The sequence below is a fragment of the Notolepis coatsorum genome, assembly GCF_963971535.1.
Source record: "Notolepis coatsorum genome assembly, chromosome: 4".
Lineage (NCBI taxonomy): Eukaryota > Metazoa > Chordata > Actinopteri > Aulopiformes > Paralepididae > Notolepis > Notolepis coatsorum.
Window position 1 is genome coordinate 10,020,232 of NC_140168.1, and position 13,781 is coordinate 10,034,012.

At 42.8% G+C, this 13,781-nt stretch overlaps 1 protein-coding gene across 1 annotated transcript; it reads left to right on the forward strand.

Moving 5' to 3' along the window:
* Positions 1-3,101: 3,101 nt before the first annotated feature.
* On the forward strand, positions 3,102-13,205 carry LOC311227061 (leucine-rich repeat and immunoglobulin-like domain-containing nogo receptor-interacting protein 3; the record flags this gene model as incomplete). Its single annotated transcript, XM_084312581.1, has 5 exons — positions 3,102-3,509; positions 4,769-4,933; positions 6,384-6,563; positions 9,933-10,496; positions 12,621-13,205. The coding sequence occupies 5 exons, from the start codon at positions 3,102-3,104 to the stop codon at positions 13,203-13,205; spliced, it is 1,902 nt and encodes a 633-aa protein (XP_084168707.1).
* Between the last annotated feature and the right edge of the window lie 576 nt (positions 13,206-13,781).

Here is a 13,781-nt window from a genome sequence, read left to right on the forward strand (position 1 = left end):
GTAAGGACAAAATTCTGCCACTTTCCAGGAGTAGAAGTGTACAAGGAAATGCACTTTTGGTTAGTGTTTCGGCACATATACCGGAGCTAACAATGTGGACGCGGACTGGTTTTGTTGTTTCGATCATGGACTCTTGCTCTGGAAAATATTTGTTCTGATTTGTGATTTTAATTTTGTATTTTACTGTTAATTTTGTTGTATCTTTTGGAAAAACCTCAATGGACTAGTGTTGAAAACTAGCACTTGTGCTATAAACACACAAAACAACGCATCTGGTCTGTCCACTGTGGCTGGTCCAATGTAGCTGTGGTGTCCATTTTAAATAAAAGCTTTCATTCATTCATTCAGGACAGCGCGGCGACAGTGGGTCTGGAGGTAGAGCAGTCGTCTGGCAATCCGGAGGTTCCCGGTTCGATTCCCGCTCCTCCCGGGCACATGTGTCCTTGAGCAAGACACTTAACCCCTAATTGCTCCCGATGAGCAGGTCGGCACCTTGCATGGTTGCCTCCGCCGTCGATGAGTGAATGTGTGAATGAATGGGTAAAATGTGAGGAACAAATTGTAAAGCGCTTTGGATAAAAGCAACCATTACAAGACAAAATATATAATTTCTCACTTCGCTGCAACTGTTCAAAGCAGCTTTTTGGGGTGTTTTCCGGTGACTGGAAGGCAGGGGCGTATCTAGACCCAGCACTTCAGTAGGGCACAGAAGGGCACCAAAAACTATGAAAAAAATTTGGCCGGTTTTGGCCGGTTTGTGGGCGAAAATGGGTGGATTTTTTTTTAACTTTATTTCGGTTTTAGGGTTAGGTTAGGGTTATGTTATTTAATTATTTTGGGGAGCCAGCCCCCCAAACTCCTGAAATGCATAGAAATCTATGAAATAAATAAAACAATCTGACATTTATATTAAAAAGAGCTAGCCACCCAAACCCCTAAAATACATAGAAATCTATGCATTTTGGAACAGTTACTATATATATAGTCAAGAAAGCATTTAGTCATACTTAACGTTTAAAGTGCTTTACTTGCATTGAACATTGCATTGAACATTGAGGAGACATCATTAGAAAGCACAATGTATGTTTCCATAGTTACGCAGATGACACACAATTGTACATCTCCGCTGAACCAAATGATCACACAGCTATAAACTCCATTTCCGCCTGTCTCTTAGCAATAAACAAATGGATGACGAACAACTTCCTAAAATTAAATGAGGGCAAAACTGAAATCCTACTAGTCGGTCCTATAACAAAAAGAGAAATGTTACAGAGCAATATGGGGCAACTTACTCCTTGGATCAAACCCGAAGTTACAAGTACTGTAAGTAACCTACACTGGCTTCTGGTAACATTTAGAATTGATTTCAAGGTCCTCCTCCTTATATACAAAGTATAAACATTGCGACCATCTACTACTGGTCTATTGAAGGTTCCAAGCCACAGTCTAAAGAAAATCAGGGATGCAGCCTTTGCTAACTATGCACCAAAGTTATGGAACACACTACCTATGGACATTAGGGAAGCTAGATCTCTTAATATTTTCAGAAATAATCTAAAAACGTACCTCTTCACCTTCTAATACACCCCGCTGTTGATTGTACTGTAGCACTATTTTACTCTGGCCATTCTATTGCATAATTTTACTATCTATTCTACTATTCTATTATTGCACTGTATTATTGGTGTGCAAACCAGTCAACTTACAAAAAAGAGCCTGTTGGAGGATTTCAACAAGATAAATGCAGTGTAAAATATTTCACTATAATATTTCAAAGCGAAGTAAAAAATATTATAATAATTATTTGATCATGTTAAATTATCATTTGATCATGTTAAAAACGGGAAAATAAAAAACATTTGTTAAAAAAAAAAAAAAAAAAAAAAAAAAAATCTTTTTTATCACTGGGGCACAGATGATCAGATAGTGGTCTAAATACGCCGATGCTGGAAGGACAGATACCGCTAGTAATGACTAGGGACGGCGTGTTCCAAATCAATTGCGCCAGGTGCTCTCTGACTGCTCGAGCCGAAAACAGCTGTGTGGGCGCGGAGTTGACAGGTTGCTGCTGCTGCTCGAAGGAATGTTTAGGCGCCAATGAATCATCCCGTATGCGCGCGTGCGAGGACAGAACAAAATGATTCTTAATTCACACACAGAGAGAAGAAGAAAAAATGGCACGTCCTACGCATACACACGCGTAATAATAACCGCACGCTCGTGGACAAATACACACACGGCGCGATATGCAGTGACTCAAAAAACACCCTCATTTCTCTTTTCATTTCACAGGCAGGCATTGCAGGCAGGCAGGCGGGCAGGCAGGCAGGCTGCAAGTTGCCAGGCATAATAGCCTGTCTCATCGCATTACATCATGCCCTTCTTTGTTGTCAGGAGAATTTCAGTTTATGTATATATTTATGCTTTTTATTAATGCATGCCTTGTGTGTGTCTGTGCCGGAGGTGTGAGAGAGCAAAACAATGTCTGCGAGGAAAAGAGAAGGAATGCGTAACGAGTAGGAGGAATTCAGCTGGGTCCCTGTGTCACGTCAGTCCCGATGCCCCACTTCACTTCCCTCTGCCTTAGAGCCCCCAATAGATGGAGCTAATGAATAGACTAAGTGTGTTCTATTTCTCAAACTGATTCATGTTCCAGTAATGGGACCTAGTCAGTCATATTTTAATGCCTCGTTGGTAATACGTCCCAGAGCTCCCTGGCAGGTTTCCGTCCAAATTATGTGACGTGTTCTTCCATCGCGAGCAGCAGAGATGATTCACAGCAGCGTTGGATGTAATTTTTATGAGCTTGTGTGATGATCCTATATCCCTGTGGCTCTCCATCTGTCTTCCTCCCCTGCCCCTCATCCTCCTCCTCCTCTCTCCATCGTTTGCTTTTCTACGTTTCTGCATGTTCGCCGTCTTCTTTCCTCTGTCCTCCCCCCCCCCCCCCCCCCTCTCCATGTGATTTTATTTCCATAACCACTAGCTTCTCTCATAATCCTCTCACTTATCGTCATCCTTGTCTCTGTCTCTTTCTCTGCAGGTGCGTGGTGCACTGACCCCGCCTCTGATAGGCTAGGAGTCAGAGGACCAGGGCCATGATTGGCTCCCCTGGCCCTGGTGGGCGTGCCTCAGCAACGCCAGGGCCCAGGGCGCCGTTGTTGTGGGGGCGATGGGGCCCGGCCGCCCTCCTGGTCGCCGCGGTGACCACGCTGATGCTGCCGGCGTGCGGCCAGGCGTGCCCGCCGCGGTGCGAGTGTTCGGCCCAGCTGCGGTCCGTGTCTTGCCAGCGGCGGCGGCTCGCCGGCGTCCCCGAGGGCATCCCCACGGAGACGCGCCTGCTGGACCTCAGCCGGAACCGGCTCCGCTGGGTGCAGACGGCGGACCTGGCGCCGTACCCGTGGCTGGAGGAGGTGGACCTCAGCGAGAACCACATCGCCACGCTGGAGCCCAACGCCTTCGCCAACCTGCAGGGCCTGAAGACGCTGAGTCTGAGGGCCAACCAGGTAAGGGACTAATGTGCCTATCTATCTGAGCTCCTGCACCGCCACCCCCCCCCCCCCCCCACCGATCCCTTAGATCAGCTGACCAGCTGCTATTGGTGGTGCCTAGAACTAGGCTCAAGACCAGGGGAGACAGAGCTTTCTCCGCCGCAGCGCCTAGACCAGTGGTTCCCAAACTGTGGTGCGCGCACCCCTTGTGGTGCGCGAGCGCCCTCTAGGTGGTGCGTGACATGAAAAGGCTAATGGTGGTAAATAAAAAAAAATTACATTTTTTTTTACAATAATATTTCATAAAAATCTTAGTCAAACCTTTAGTATTATGGATATTAAACATGCTGGCAGAGTACATGCATCCATGTTGTCGTGAACATTTTAATTAAATAAAGAAATTCCCTATCCATAGTCGCCGTGGGAAGAGATAAAAATTAAAAATTAAATAAAATAAATTCCATACCTACTCATGCCTGGCCTTAACTGACAACCAACAGGAACCAAACAATATTTTTTTTTATGCCTAATAAATATAACTAATATACATTATTTCAAATGGGGATTTTCACTGTGTAAATCATGAAATTCAAGAAACGTTTTAATAAAAAACGTACGTTTTAATAATAATAATAATAAACAATAATGTCTCGGGCGTGTCTGACACAGGTGTGCTTCATCTGTGCATGGAGACCAGCAAAAAAAAATTCTAACAGAAACCCATTGGGGGGTGCGTCAGCTAGGTCGGGAGGTGACAGGGGGTGCACGGCCAAAAAAGTTTGGGAACCGCTGGCCTAGACTGTGGAACAGCCTCCCCCTCAACATACGGGCCGCCCAGACCGTGCAGGTTTTTAAATCACTTTTAAAAACCTACCTGTTCTCCCTGGCCTTCCCTCCCCCCAACTTAATCACCACTAGACCCCTGGCCCATTTTTTTCTTTTTTTCTTTACTGTGTCCTACCTGTTTTTATTACATTCATTGTTTTACTGTGTTTTTAATTTTATATCTTGCGTCGTTATATTTTGGCTTTTATCCACCTGGCCTGTGAAACACTTTGGTGCCAGCTGCCGCTGCTTAGAAATGTGCTGTATAAATAAAATGTACTTGACTTGACTAAAAGCTAGATGTGTTTACATTTTGGGAGTTAAATTATGGAATAGCCTTACTTTTTTTTCCACACAGGTGTGTTTTTGATTTGTCTGTAAACAAGACCGAAAAATAAACGTCATTCGTTCATTCATTCATTCATTCATTCATTCATTCGTTCATTCAGCTGAAGCTGGTGCCCATGGGAGCCTTCGCCAAGCTGGGTAACCTCACCAGCCTGGACCTGAGCGAGAACAAGATGGTGATCCTGCTGGACTACACCTTCCAGGACCTGAGGAGTCTCAAGCACCTGGAGGTGGGCGACAACGACCTGGTCTACATATCTCACAAGGTAAAGCCTGTGTAGGGCATCTCGTCGACTAGGACTGTTGTGCTATAGAGAGACAAAGATTTGACTGAAGATATTGAGAAAAATGTTTCCCTCTTGGAAAATAAAATCACAAAGGGTCCACTGCTGTTGTATGAACCAGAACTGAATACAGAAAGCTATTGTATTCAGGGTTCGCACAAGGTCCTTGAAGTGCTTAAAGTGCTTGATTTTTTTTACCAAAAGAAAGTGAAGGCCTGGAATTCCTTGAAAACTGCCAATTTTTTTAACAAGGTGCTTAAAAAGTCCTTGGAATTCAAATCAACCGTTCACATTGAATGTTTTGTTCATCCATGATAAAATGGTTCTGAATTTTAAGTGTTACTACTGTAATTGTCGGAAATTGGTTTTAAGCCATAAATATTGGATCAGATTTGTTTCCAATTAAAAAGAAAACCGCATTTAAAAGTGATCCTTTTAAAGGGGCATTGGATCCTTTTAAATGCCCTTTTAACTCATTGACTGCCATGCTGTTTTCCCATCTTTACTTGTTTGCAGACCCACCGTATATTCTCTATTATAGCTATGGAGACAATAGTACGGCTCATTTGACAGGCACTGTTTATAGTCCAACACTGACAAACCAGTTAATTTCTACATACTTTCGTTTGTGCGCTAAACATAGCCCTGTTTCAAAATAATCCAGTCTCATTTTCTAGATTGCGAGATATGACGTGTTATATGCATATGCGCAAATCGTTCGGGTTGCTCGCCTGAAACCTGTATTATTTCCAAATCAAAGGTATATACCATATATAGATGTGTCTTCACAAAGCATGTTTTAGGTTCGGTAAAATACAACGCTGTGATCAATACAAAAGCATGTTTTAGGTTCCGTAAAATAGACCTAAAATAGACCTTACCTTTGTAAGAAGGTACTCCAAAATGAATAATCCCAGTAGTTCCATCGCAATTGTCATTATCGGTGTGCATTGGGTCTGGCTAGAATACGGAAAACAATAGGTTTCAGGCGAGCAAATCTCAGACGGATAGCTGTGTACTGCTTCACTTTGAGGGGGAGGGGATTCCTGCAGCCAGAGGCACAGAGGCACTGAGAGACACCTTAGAGACCCAGTTCAAAAGGTAGGCGATACTGCCACCTGCCGGGATTCGATCGTCATTGCAATTTTAACGTAGGCAGCGGTGCCAGGGAGACACAAGCAGGTCACCGCGAGTGTTTAGAATGGGGGGAAAAAGAAAAAAGGATCAAAACCCCAGAAATATCGGGTTTGGCGCTCAACGGTTGGATTCGAAACACGAGAAATCTCGGGGTTGGCGCAGAATGAGTTCAAATGAAAAATAGTGCTTGGAAAAGTCCCTGAAAGTCCTTGAATTTCATTTAGCAATGTCTGTGGGAACCCTGCTGTATTAATAAAACAAATTTAAACCCCTGTGTTCTTGATTTGCTATATAGGCTTTCTCTGGCCTGGTGGGTTTAGAGGATCTGACCATCGAGCGCTGCAACCTGACCTCCCTCTCCGGTCAGACGCTGTCCTACCTCCGTGGCCTCGTCACCCTGCGCCTGCGCCAGCTCAGCATCGCCGCCCTGGAGGACCAGAACTTCCGCAAGCTCTCCAACCTGCGGGGCCTGGAGGTGTAGTAGTAGTAGTAGTAGGGTACCCAGCTAGTTCATTCGCGAAAACACATTAGCTAGCTGGGTACCCAGCTAGCTCATTCGCAAGGACCATTTTGCGAATGAGCTAGCTACTAGCTGAGGCAAAATTTGGTGTAAAGCCTATGGGACAAAGCCGGCTAGTTAACTAGCTAAGACTCGTATGGCAAGCTGTTTTAACATTTATTCCCGTTTTCTAGCTAGCTGGGTACCTAGCTAGCTCATTCACAAAGATGACCTAGCTAGCTGGGTACCCAGCTAGTTCATTCACAAAGACACATTTGCGAATGAGCTAGCGTACCTAGCTAGAAAACGGGAATAAATGTTAAAACGGCTTGCCATAAGACACGTGCTACCTAGCTAGCTGGGTACCCAGCTAGCTGACACATTTGCAACCTAGGTAGTGAGCTAGCTCATTCGCAAATGTGTCTTTGTGAATGAACTAGCTGGGTACCCAGCTAGCTAGGTCATCTTTGCGAATGAGCTAGCTAGGTACCCAGCTAGCTAGAAAAGGGGAATAAATGTTAAAACGGCTTGCCATACAACCTAGGTAGTGAGCTAGCTCATTCGCAAATGTGTCTTTGCGAATGAACTAGCTGGGTACCCAGCTAGCTAGGTCATCTTTGCGAATGAGCTAGTTGGGTACCCAGCTAGTTCATTCGCAAAATTGTCCTTGTGAATGAGCTAGCTAGGTCCCCAGCTAGCTAGAGAATGGGAATAAATGTTAAAACAGCTTGCCATAGTGGTAGTGGTAGTAGTAGTAGCAGTAGTAGTAGTAGTAGTGGTAGTAGTAGTAGTAGTAGTAGTAGTAGTAGTAGTAGTAGTAGTAGTAGTAGTAGTAGTAGTAGTAGTAGTAGTAGTAGTAGTAGTAGTAGTAGTAGTTTATTCAGTCATCAATTACAGTGACTGAAAAGGTACAGACTGAAGCATAATGCTTATACATGCCTGTCCTATATTCTTAACCAAATTAAGACTCCAAAACAGTATTCTAAAAGAAAATAGCAAAAAACAGATTTGAAAACAGTTTTCAAAAATAGCTTTACAAACCATTTTCTTAAAAACCAAAAGCGAATGACTCATTCTTAACTGTATATCAGCATTGTTCCACAAGTTAACCCCAATAATAGAAATACACCTCCTTTTATAATCCCTTTCTTAGCTTTTTGAACAGTACATTTACAAATATCTCTCAAATCATATTTTCTTTTGTGTATTGAAAAAAGACCTTTGCACCCCGTCCGGCAGTAACTTTGTTTCAAGTTTCAAGTTTCTTTATTAGTTGTCATACAAAAATACAGAATACTTTTATATGAAATGCTTTTTTCTGTTTTTCACCTGAGGGTGTGCTAGATAAAAATAGATAAAGTATAAAATAGAAAGTCAAAAGTACGTAAACAAAGTGTAAACAAAAGTGTTCATCAATATACATATATACAATATACAATACAGAGTAGGAAAAAAAATGAGTAACTGAGTTACAATACAATACAGTACAATGCAGAAATGGGATGAGGTACAACTTAGGGTAAGGTGCAATGAGGTATGAGTTGTAGTGCAAATCTCTTTACTAATAAATATAAAGTGTGTTACAGTGTCTAAAGTGAGTAAAGTGGGTGCTACAGTGAGTTGTTTGCTTTAGCTCTGTACATTATTTGCATAATTGTATAGTGCTCTAATCTGCACTGGGCTGCTCATATTTATCACCCTAATAATCACAGCTAATACAGATAATAATCACAGCTAATATAGATAATAATCACAGCTAATACAGATAATAATCACAGCTAATATAGATAATAATCACAGCTAATACAGATAATAAACACAGCTAATATAGACAATAATTACAGCTAATATAGACAATAATCACAGCTAATATAGACAATAATCACAGCTAATATAGACAATAATCACAGCTAATATAGACAATAATCACAGCTAATATAGACAATAATCACAGCTAATATAGATAATAATCACAGCTAATATAGATAATAATCACAGCTAATATAGACAATAATCACAGCTAATATAGATAATAATCACAGCTAATATAGACAATAATCACAGCTAATATAGATAATAATCACAGCTAATATAGATAATAATCACAGCTAATATAGACAATAATCACAGCTAATATAGACAATAATCACAGCTAATATAGATAATAATCACAGCTAATATAGACAATAATCACAGCTAATATAGATAATAATCACAGCTAATACAGATAATAATCACAGCTAATATAGACAATAATCACAGCTAATATAGATAATAATCACAGCTAATATAGACAATAATCACAGCTAATATAGATAATAATCACAGCTAATACAGATAATAATCACAGCTAATATAGACAATAATCACAGCTAATACAGACAATAATCACAGCTAATATAGACAATAATCACAGCTAATATAGACAATAATCACAGCTAATATAGACAATAATCACAGCTAATATAGACAATAATCACAGATAATATAGACAATAATCACAGCTAATATAGACAATAATCACAGCTAATATTGATAATAATCACAGCTAATATAGATAATAATCACAGCTAATACAGATAATAATCACAACTAATATAGACAATAATCACAGCTAATATAGACAATAATCACAATAATCACAGCTAATATAGACAATAATCACAGCTAATATAGATAATAATCACAGCTAATATAGACAATAATCACAGCTAATACAGACAATAATCACAGCTAATACAGATAATAATCACAGCTAATATAGACAATAATCACAGCTAATATAGACAATAATCACAGCTAATATAGACAATAATCACAGCTAATATAGACAATAATCACAGCTAATATAGACAATAATCACAGCTGATATCGATAATAATCACAGCTAATATAGATAATAATCACAGCTAATATAGACAATAATCACAATAATCACAGCTAATATAGACAATAATCACAGCTAATACAGATAATAATCACAGCTAATATAGACAATAATCACAGCTAATATAGACAATAATCACAGCTAATATAGACAATAATCACAGCTAATACAGATAATAATCACAGCTAATACAGATAATAATCACAGCTAATATAGACAATAATCACAGCTAATATAGACAATAATCACAGCTAATATAGACAATAATCACAGCTAATATAGACAATAATCACAGCTGATATAGACAATAATCACAGCTGATATAGACAATAATCACAGCTAATATAGACAATAATCACAGCTGATATAGACAATAATCACAGCTGATATAGACAATAATCACAGCTGATATAGACAACAACCACAATTGTATAATAAACCAAAGCGTTACCTTCCAGGTGGACAGCTGGCCGTACCTGGAGCACATCTCCCCGCTCAGCTTCCAGGGCCTGGACCTGCGCTGGCTCTCCATCACCAACACCAACATCACCTCCGTGCCCTCCGCCTCCTTCAGGAACCTGGCGCACCTCACCCACCTCAACCTGTCCTACAACCCCATCACCACGCTGGAGCCCTGGGCCTTCCGGGACCTGCTGCGGCTGAAGGAGCTGATCATGGTGAACACGGGGCTGGTCACGGTAGAGCCGCACGCCCTGGGCGGCCTCCGGCAGATCCGTGTGCTGAACTTCTCGTCCAACGAGCTGCAGAGCCTGGAGGAGGGCGCCTTCCACTCCGTCAACAGCCTGGAGACGCTGCGGGTGGACGGGAACCCGCTGCTGTGTGACTGCCGTCTGTTGTGGATCCTGCAGAGACGCAAGACCCTCGACTTCGACGGCAGGGTGCCGGTGTGCGCCGGGCCGGTGGAGGTGGCGGGGCACAGCCTCAGCACCTTCACCGACTCGGCGCTCTTCGATCACTTCACATGCCAGAAGCCCAAGATCCGGAACCGCAAGATGCAGCAGGTACTGTGGGCTGTACCACCGGGGATATGGTGTTCTTGGCAAAGGGATGTTTTGGTTGTTACTTTGGTTTAGGGATCATGCCCCGATCGAACGGCCGATATTAACTAAAATAGCTGGATCGGTTATCAGCAAAAAAATTTTTTTTTTTTTTTTTTATATATACTACAGACGGTTAACGTTTCACTACCACACTACAGACGGTTAACGTTTCACTACCACACTACAGAAGGTTAACCCTTTCACTACCACACTACAGACGGTTAACCTTTCACTACCACACTACAGACGGTTAACCTTTCACTACCACACTACAGACGGTTAACCTTTCACTACCACACTACAGACGTTAACGTTTCACTACCACACTACAGAAGGTTAACCTTTCACTACCACACTACAGAAGGTTAACCTTTCACTACCACACTACAGACGGTTAACGTTTCACTACCACACTACAGACGGTTAACGTTTCACTACCACACTACAGACGGTTAACGTTTCACTACCACACTACAGACGGTTAACCTTTCACTACCACACTACAGACGGTTAACGTTTCACTACCACACTACAGAAGGTTAACCTTTCACTACCACACTACAGATGGTTAACGTTTCACTACCACACTACAGAAGGTTAACGTTTCACTACCACACTACAGAAGGTTAACCTTTCACTACCACACTACAGAAGGTTAACGTTTCACTACCACACTACAGAAGGTTAACCTTTCACTACCACACTACAGAAGGTTAACCTTTCACTACCACACTACAGAAGGTTAACCTTCCACTACCACACTACAGAAGGTTAACCTTTCACTACCACACTACAGAAGGTTAACCTTTCACTACCACACTACAGAAGGTTAACCTTTCACTACCACACTACAGACGGTTAACCTTTCACTACCAGACTACAGAAGGTTAACCCTTTCACTACCACACTACAGAAGGTTAACCCTTTCACTACCACACTACAGACGGTTAACCTTTCACTACCACACTATAGAAGGTTAACCCTTTCACTACCACACTACAGATGGTTAACCCTTTCACTACCACACTACAGATGGTTAACCTTTCACTGCCACACTACAGAAGGTTAACCTTTTCACTACCACACTACAGAAGGTTAACCCTTTCACTGCCACACTACAGAAGGTTAACCTTTTCACTACCACACTACAGAAGGTTAACCCGTTCACTACCACACCACAGAAGGTTAACCTTTCACTACCACACTACAGAAGGTTAACCCGTTCACTACCACACTACAGAGAAGGTTAACCCTTTCACTGCCACACTACAGAGGTTAACCTTTCACTACCACTACAGAGAAGGTTAACCTTTCACTACCACACTACAGACGGTTAACCCTTTCACTACCACACTATAGAAGGTTAACTTTTCACTACCACACTACAGAAGGTTAACCTTTCACTACCACACTACAGAAGGTTAACCTTTCACTACCACATTACAGAAGGTTAACCCTTTCACTACCACACTACAGAGAATGTTAACCATTTCACTACCACACTACAGAAGGTTAACCTTTCACTACCACATTACAGAAGGTTAACCCTTTCACTACCACACTACAGAAGGTTAACATTTCACTACCACACTACATAGAATGTTAACCCTTTCACTACCACACTACAGACGGTTAACCTTTCACTACCACACTACAGAGAAGGTTAACCCTTTCACTACCACACTATAGAAGGTTACCCTTTCACTACCACACTACAGAGGTTAACCCTTTCACTGCCATACTACAGACGGTTAACCTTTCACTAACACACTGAAGGGTTAACCTTTCACTACCACACTACAGACGGTTAACCTTTCACTACCACACTACAGAGGTTAACCCTTTCACTGCCACACTACAGACGGTTAACCTTTCACTACCACACTACATAAGGTTAACCTTTCACTACCACACTACAGAAGGTGAACCTTTCACTAACACACTGAAGGGTTAACCTGCTGTAGTGTGGTAGTGAAAGGTTAGCCTTCCGTAGTGTGGTAGTGAAAGGGTTAAATGTGCTTTTATCGTGCTATAGATTTCTCCGTTAATTCATGAATGAACTCCCCCCCCCCCCCCCCCCCCCAGGTGACGGCGCGCGAGGGCCAGCCGGTGAGCTTCGTGTGCCGCGCGGAGGGCGAGCCGGCGCCCGCCATCGTGTGGATCTCCCCGCAGCGCCGGCGGATCACCGCCAAGAACCAGGGCCGCATCACCGTGCTGCCCGGCGGCACGCTGGAGATCCGCTACGCGCAGCTCACCGACAGCGGCACCTACATCTGCATCGCCAGCAACGCGGGCGGCAACGACACCTACTTCGCCACGCTGACGGTGCGCAGCCAGCCGGCCGACGCCGCCTCGGCCGCCTTCCTCGTCAACCGCTCGCTCTACGGCGGCGACTTCATGAACGACACCAACGCCAACGGCACGCGCGTCTTCCTGAAGTTCACCCTGGACCTGACCACCATCCTGGTGAGCACGGCGATGGGCTGCATCACCTTCCTGGGCGTGGTGCTCTTCTGCTTCCTGCTGCTGTTCGCGTGGAGCCGGGGCCGCGGCCAGCGCAAGAACAACTTCACGGTGGAGTACTCGTTCCGCAAGTCGGAGCCGGCGGCCGGCGCCGGGGGAGGGGGGCCCACCGGGGGCGCCCGGAAGTTCAACATGAAGATGATCTGAAACCACGCAGCCAGGGGTTCCTCGCGGGAGGCATGAGACACGTCCTTGACGCAAAACGCAAACGCACACAGCCACGCTGACTCGCAAAGAGATAGGATAATAAAAAAATTAAAAAAAGAGTAGAGGAAGCTGTTTCAACCGATTCTGATTCTACAAAAGTCTGCGACAGAGGAGCCATGACTCGTTTGGTCTGAGTTGTGGCTGAATAAAATTAAATAAAAAACGAATGACCTTGATCTCACTGGCTCAGTCGCTCTCTCGATGGTTTTTAATTCAGCTTGTGGTAGAAATGAGCCTTTAAAAAAGATAAGAATAGAGAACAATTCAGTAGTCTCTCTCTTTTTTTTTTTTTTTTTTTTTTTTTAAACAGCTACTATGAATGTAATTACATTTTAAACATAATTATTTTTTAAGCTAGAGATGAATAATAATAATAATAATAATAATAATAATAATAATAATAATAATAATAATAATAATAATAGAAGAACAGAGTTTTGAGTGTACAAGATAAGAATTGGCATGATCATCGCTGTGCTGTGAAATGTGCAGGTAACCATGTCTCGCTCGGTTACA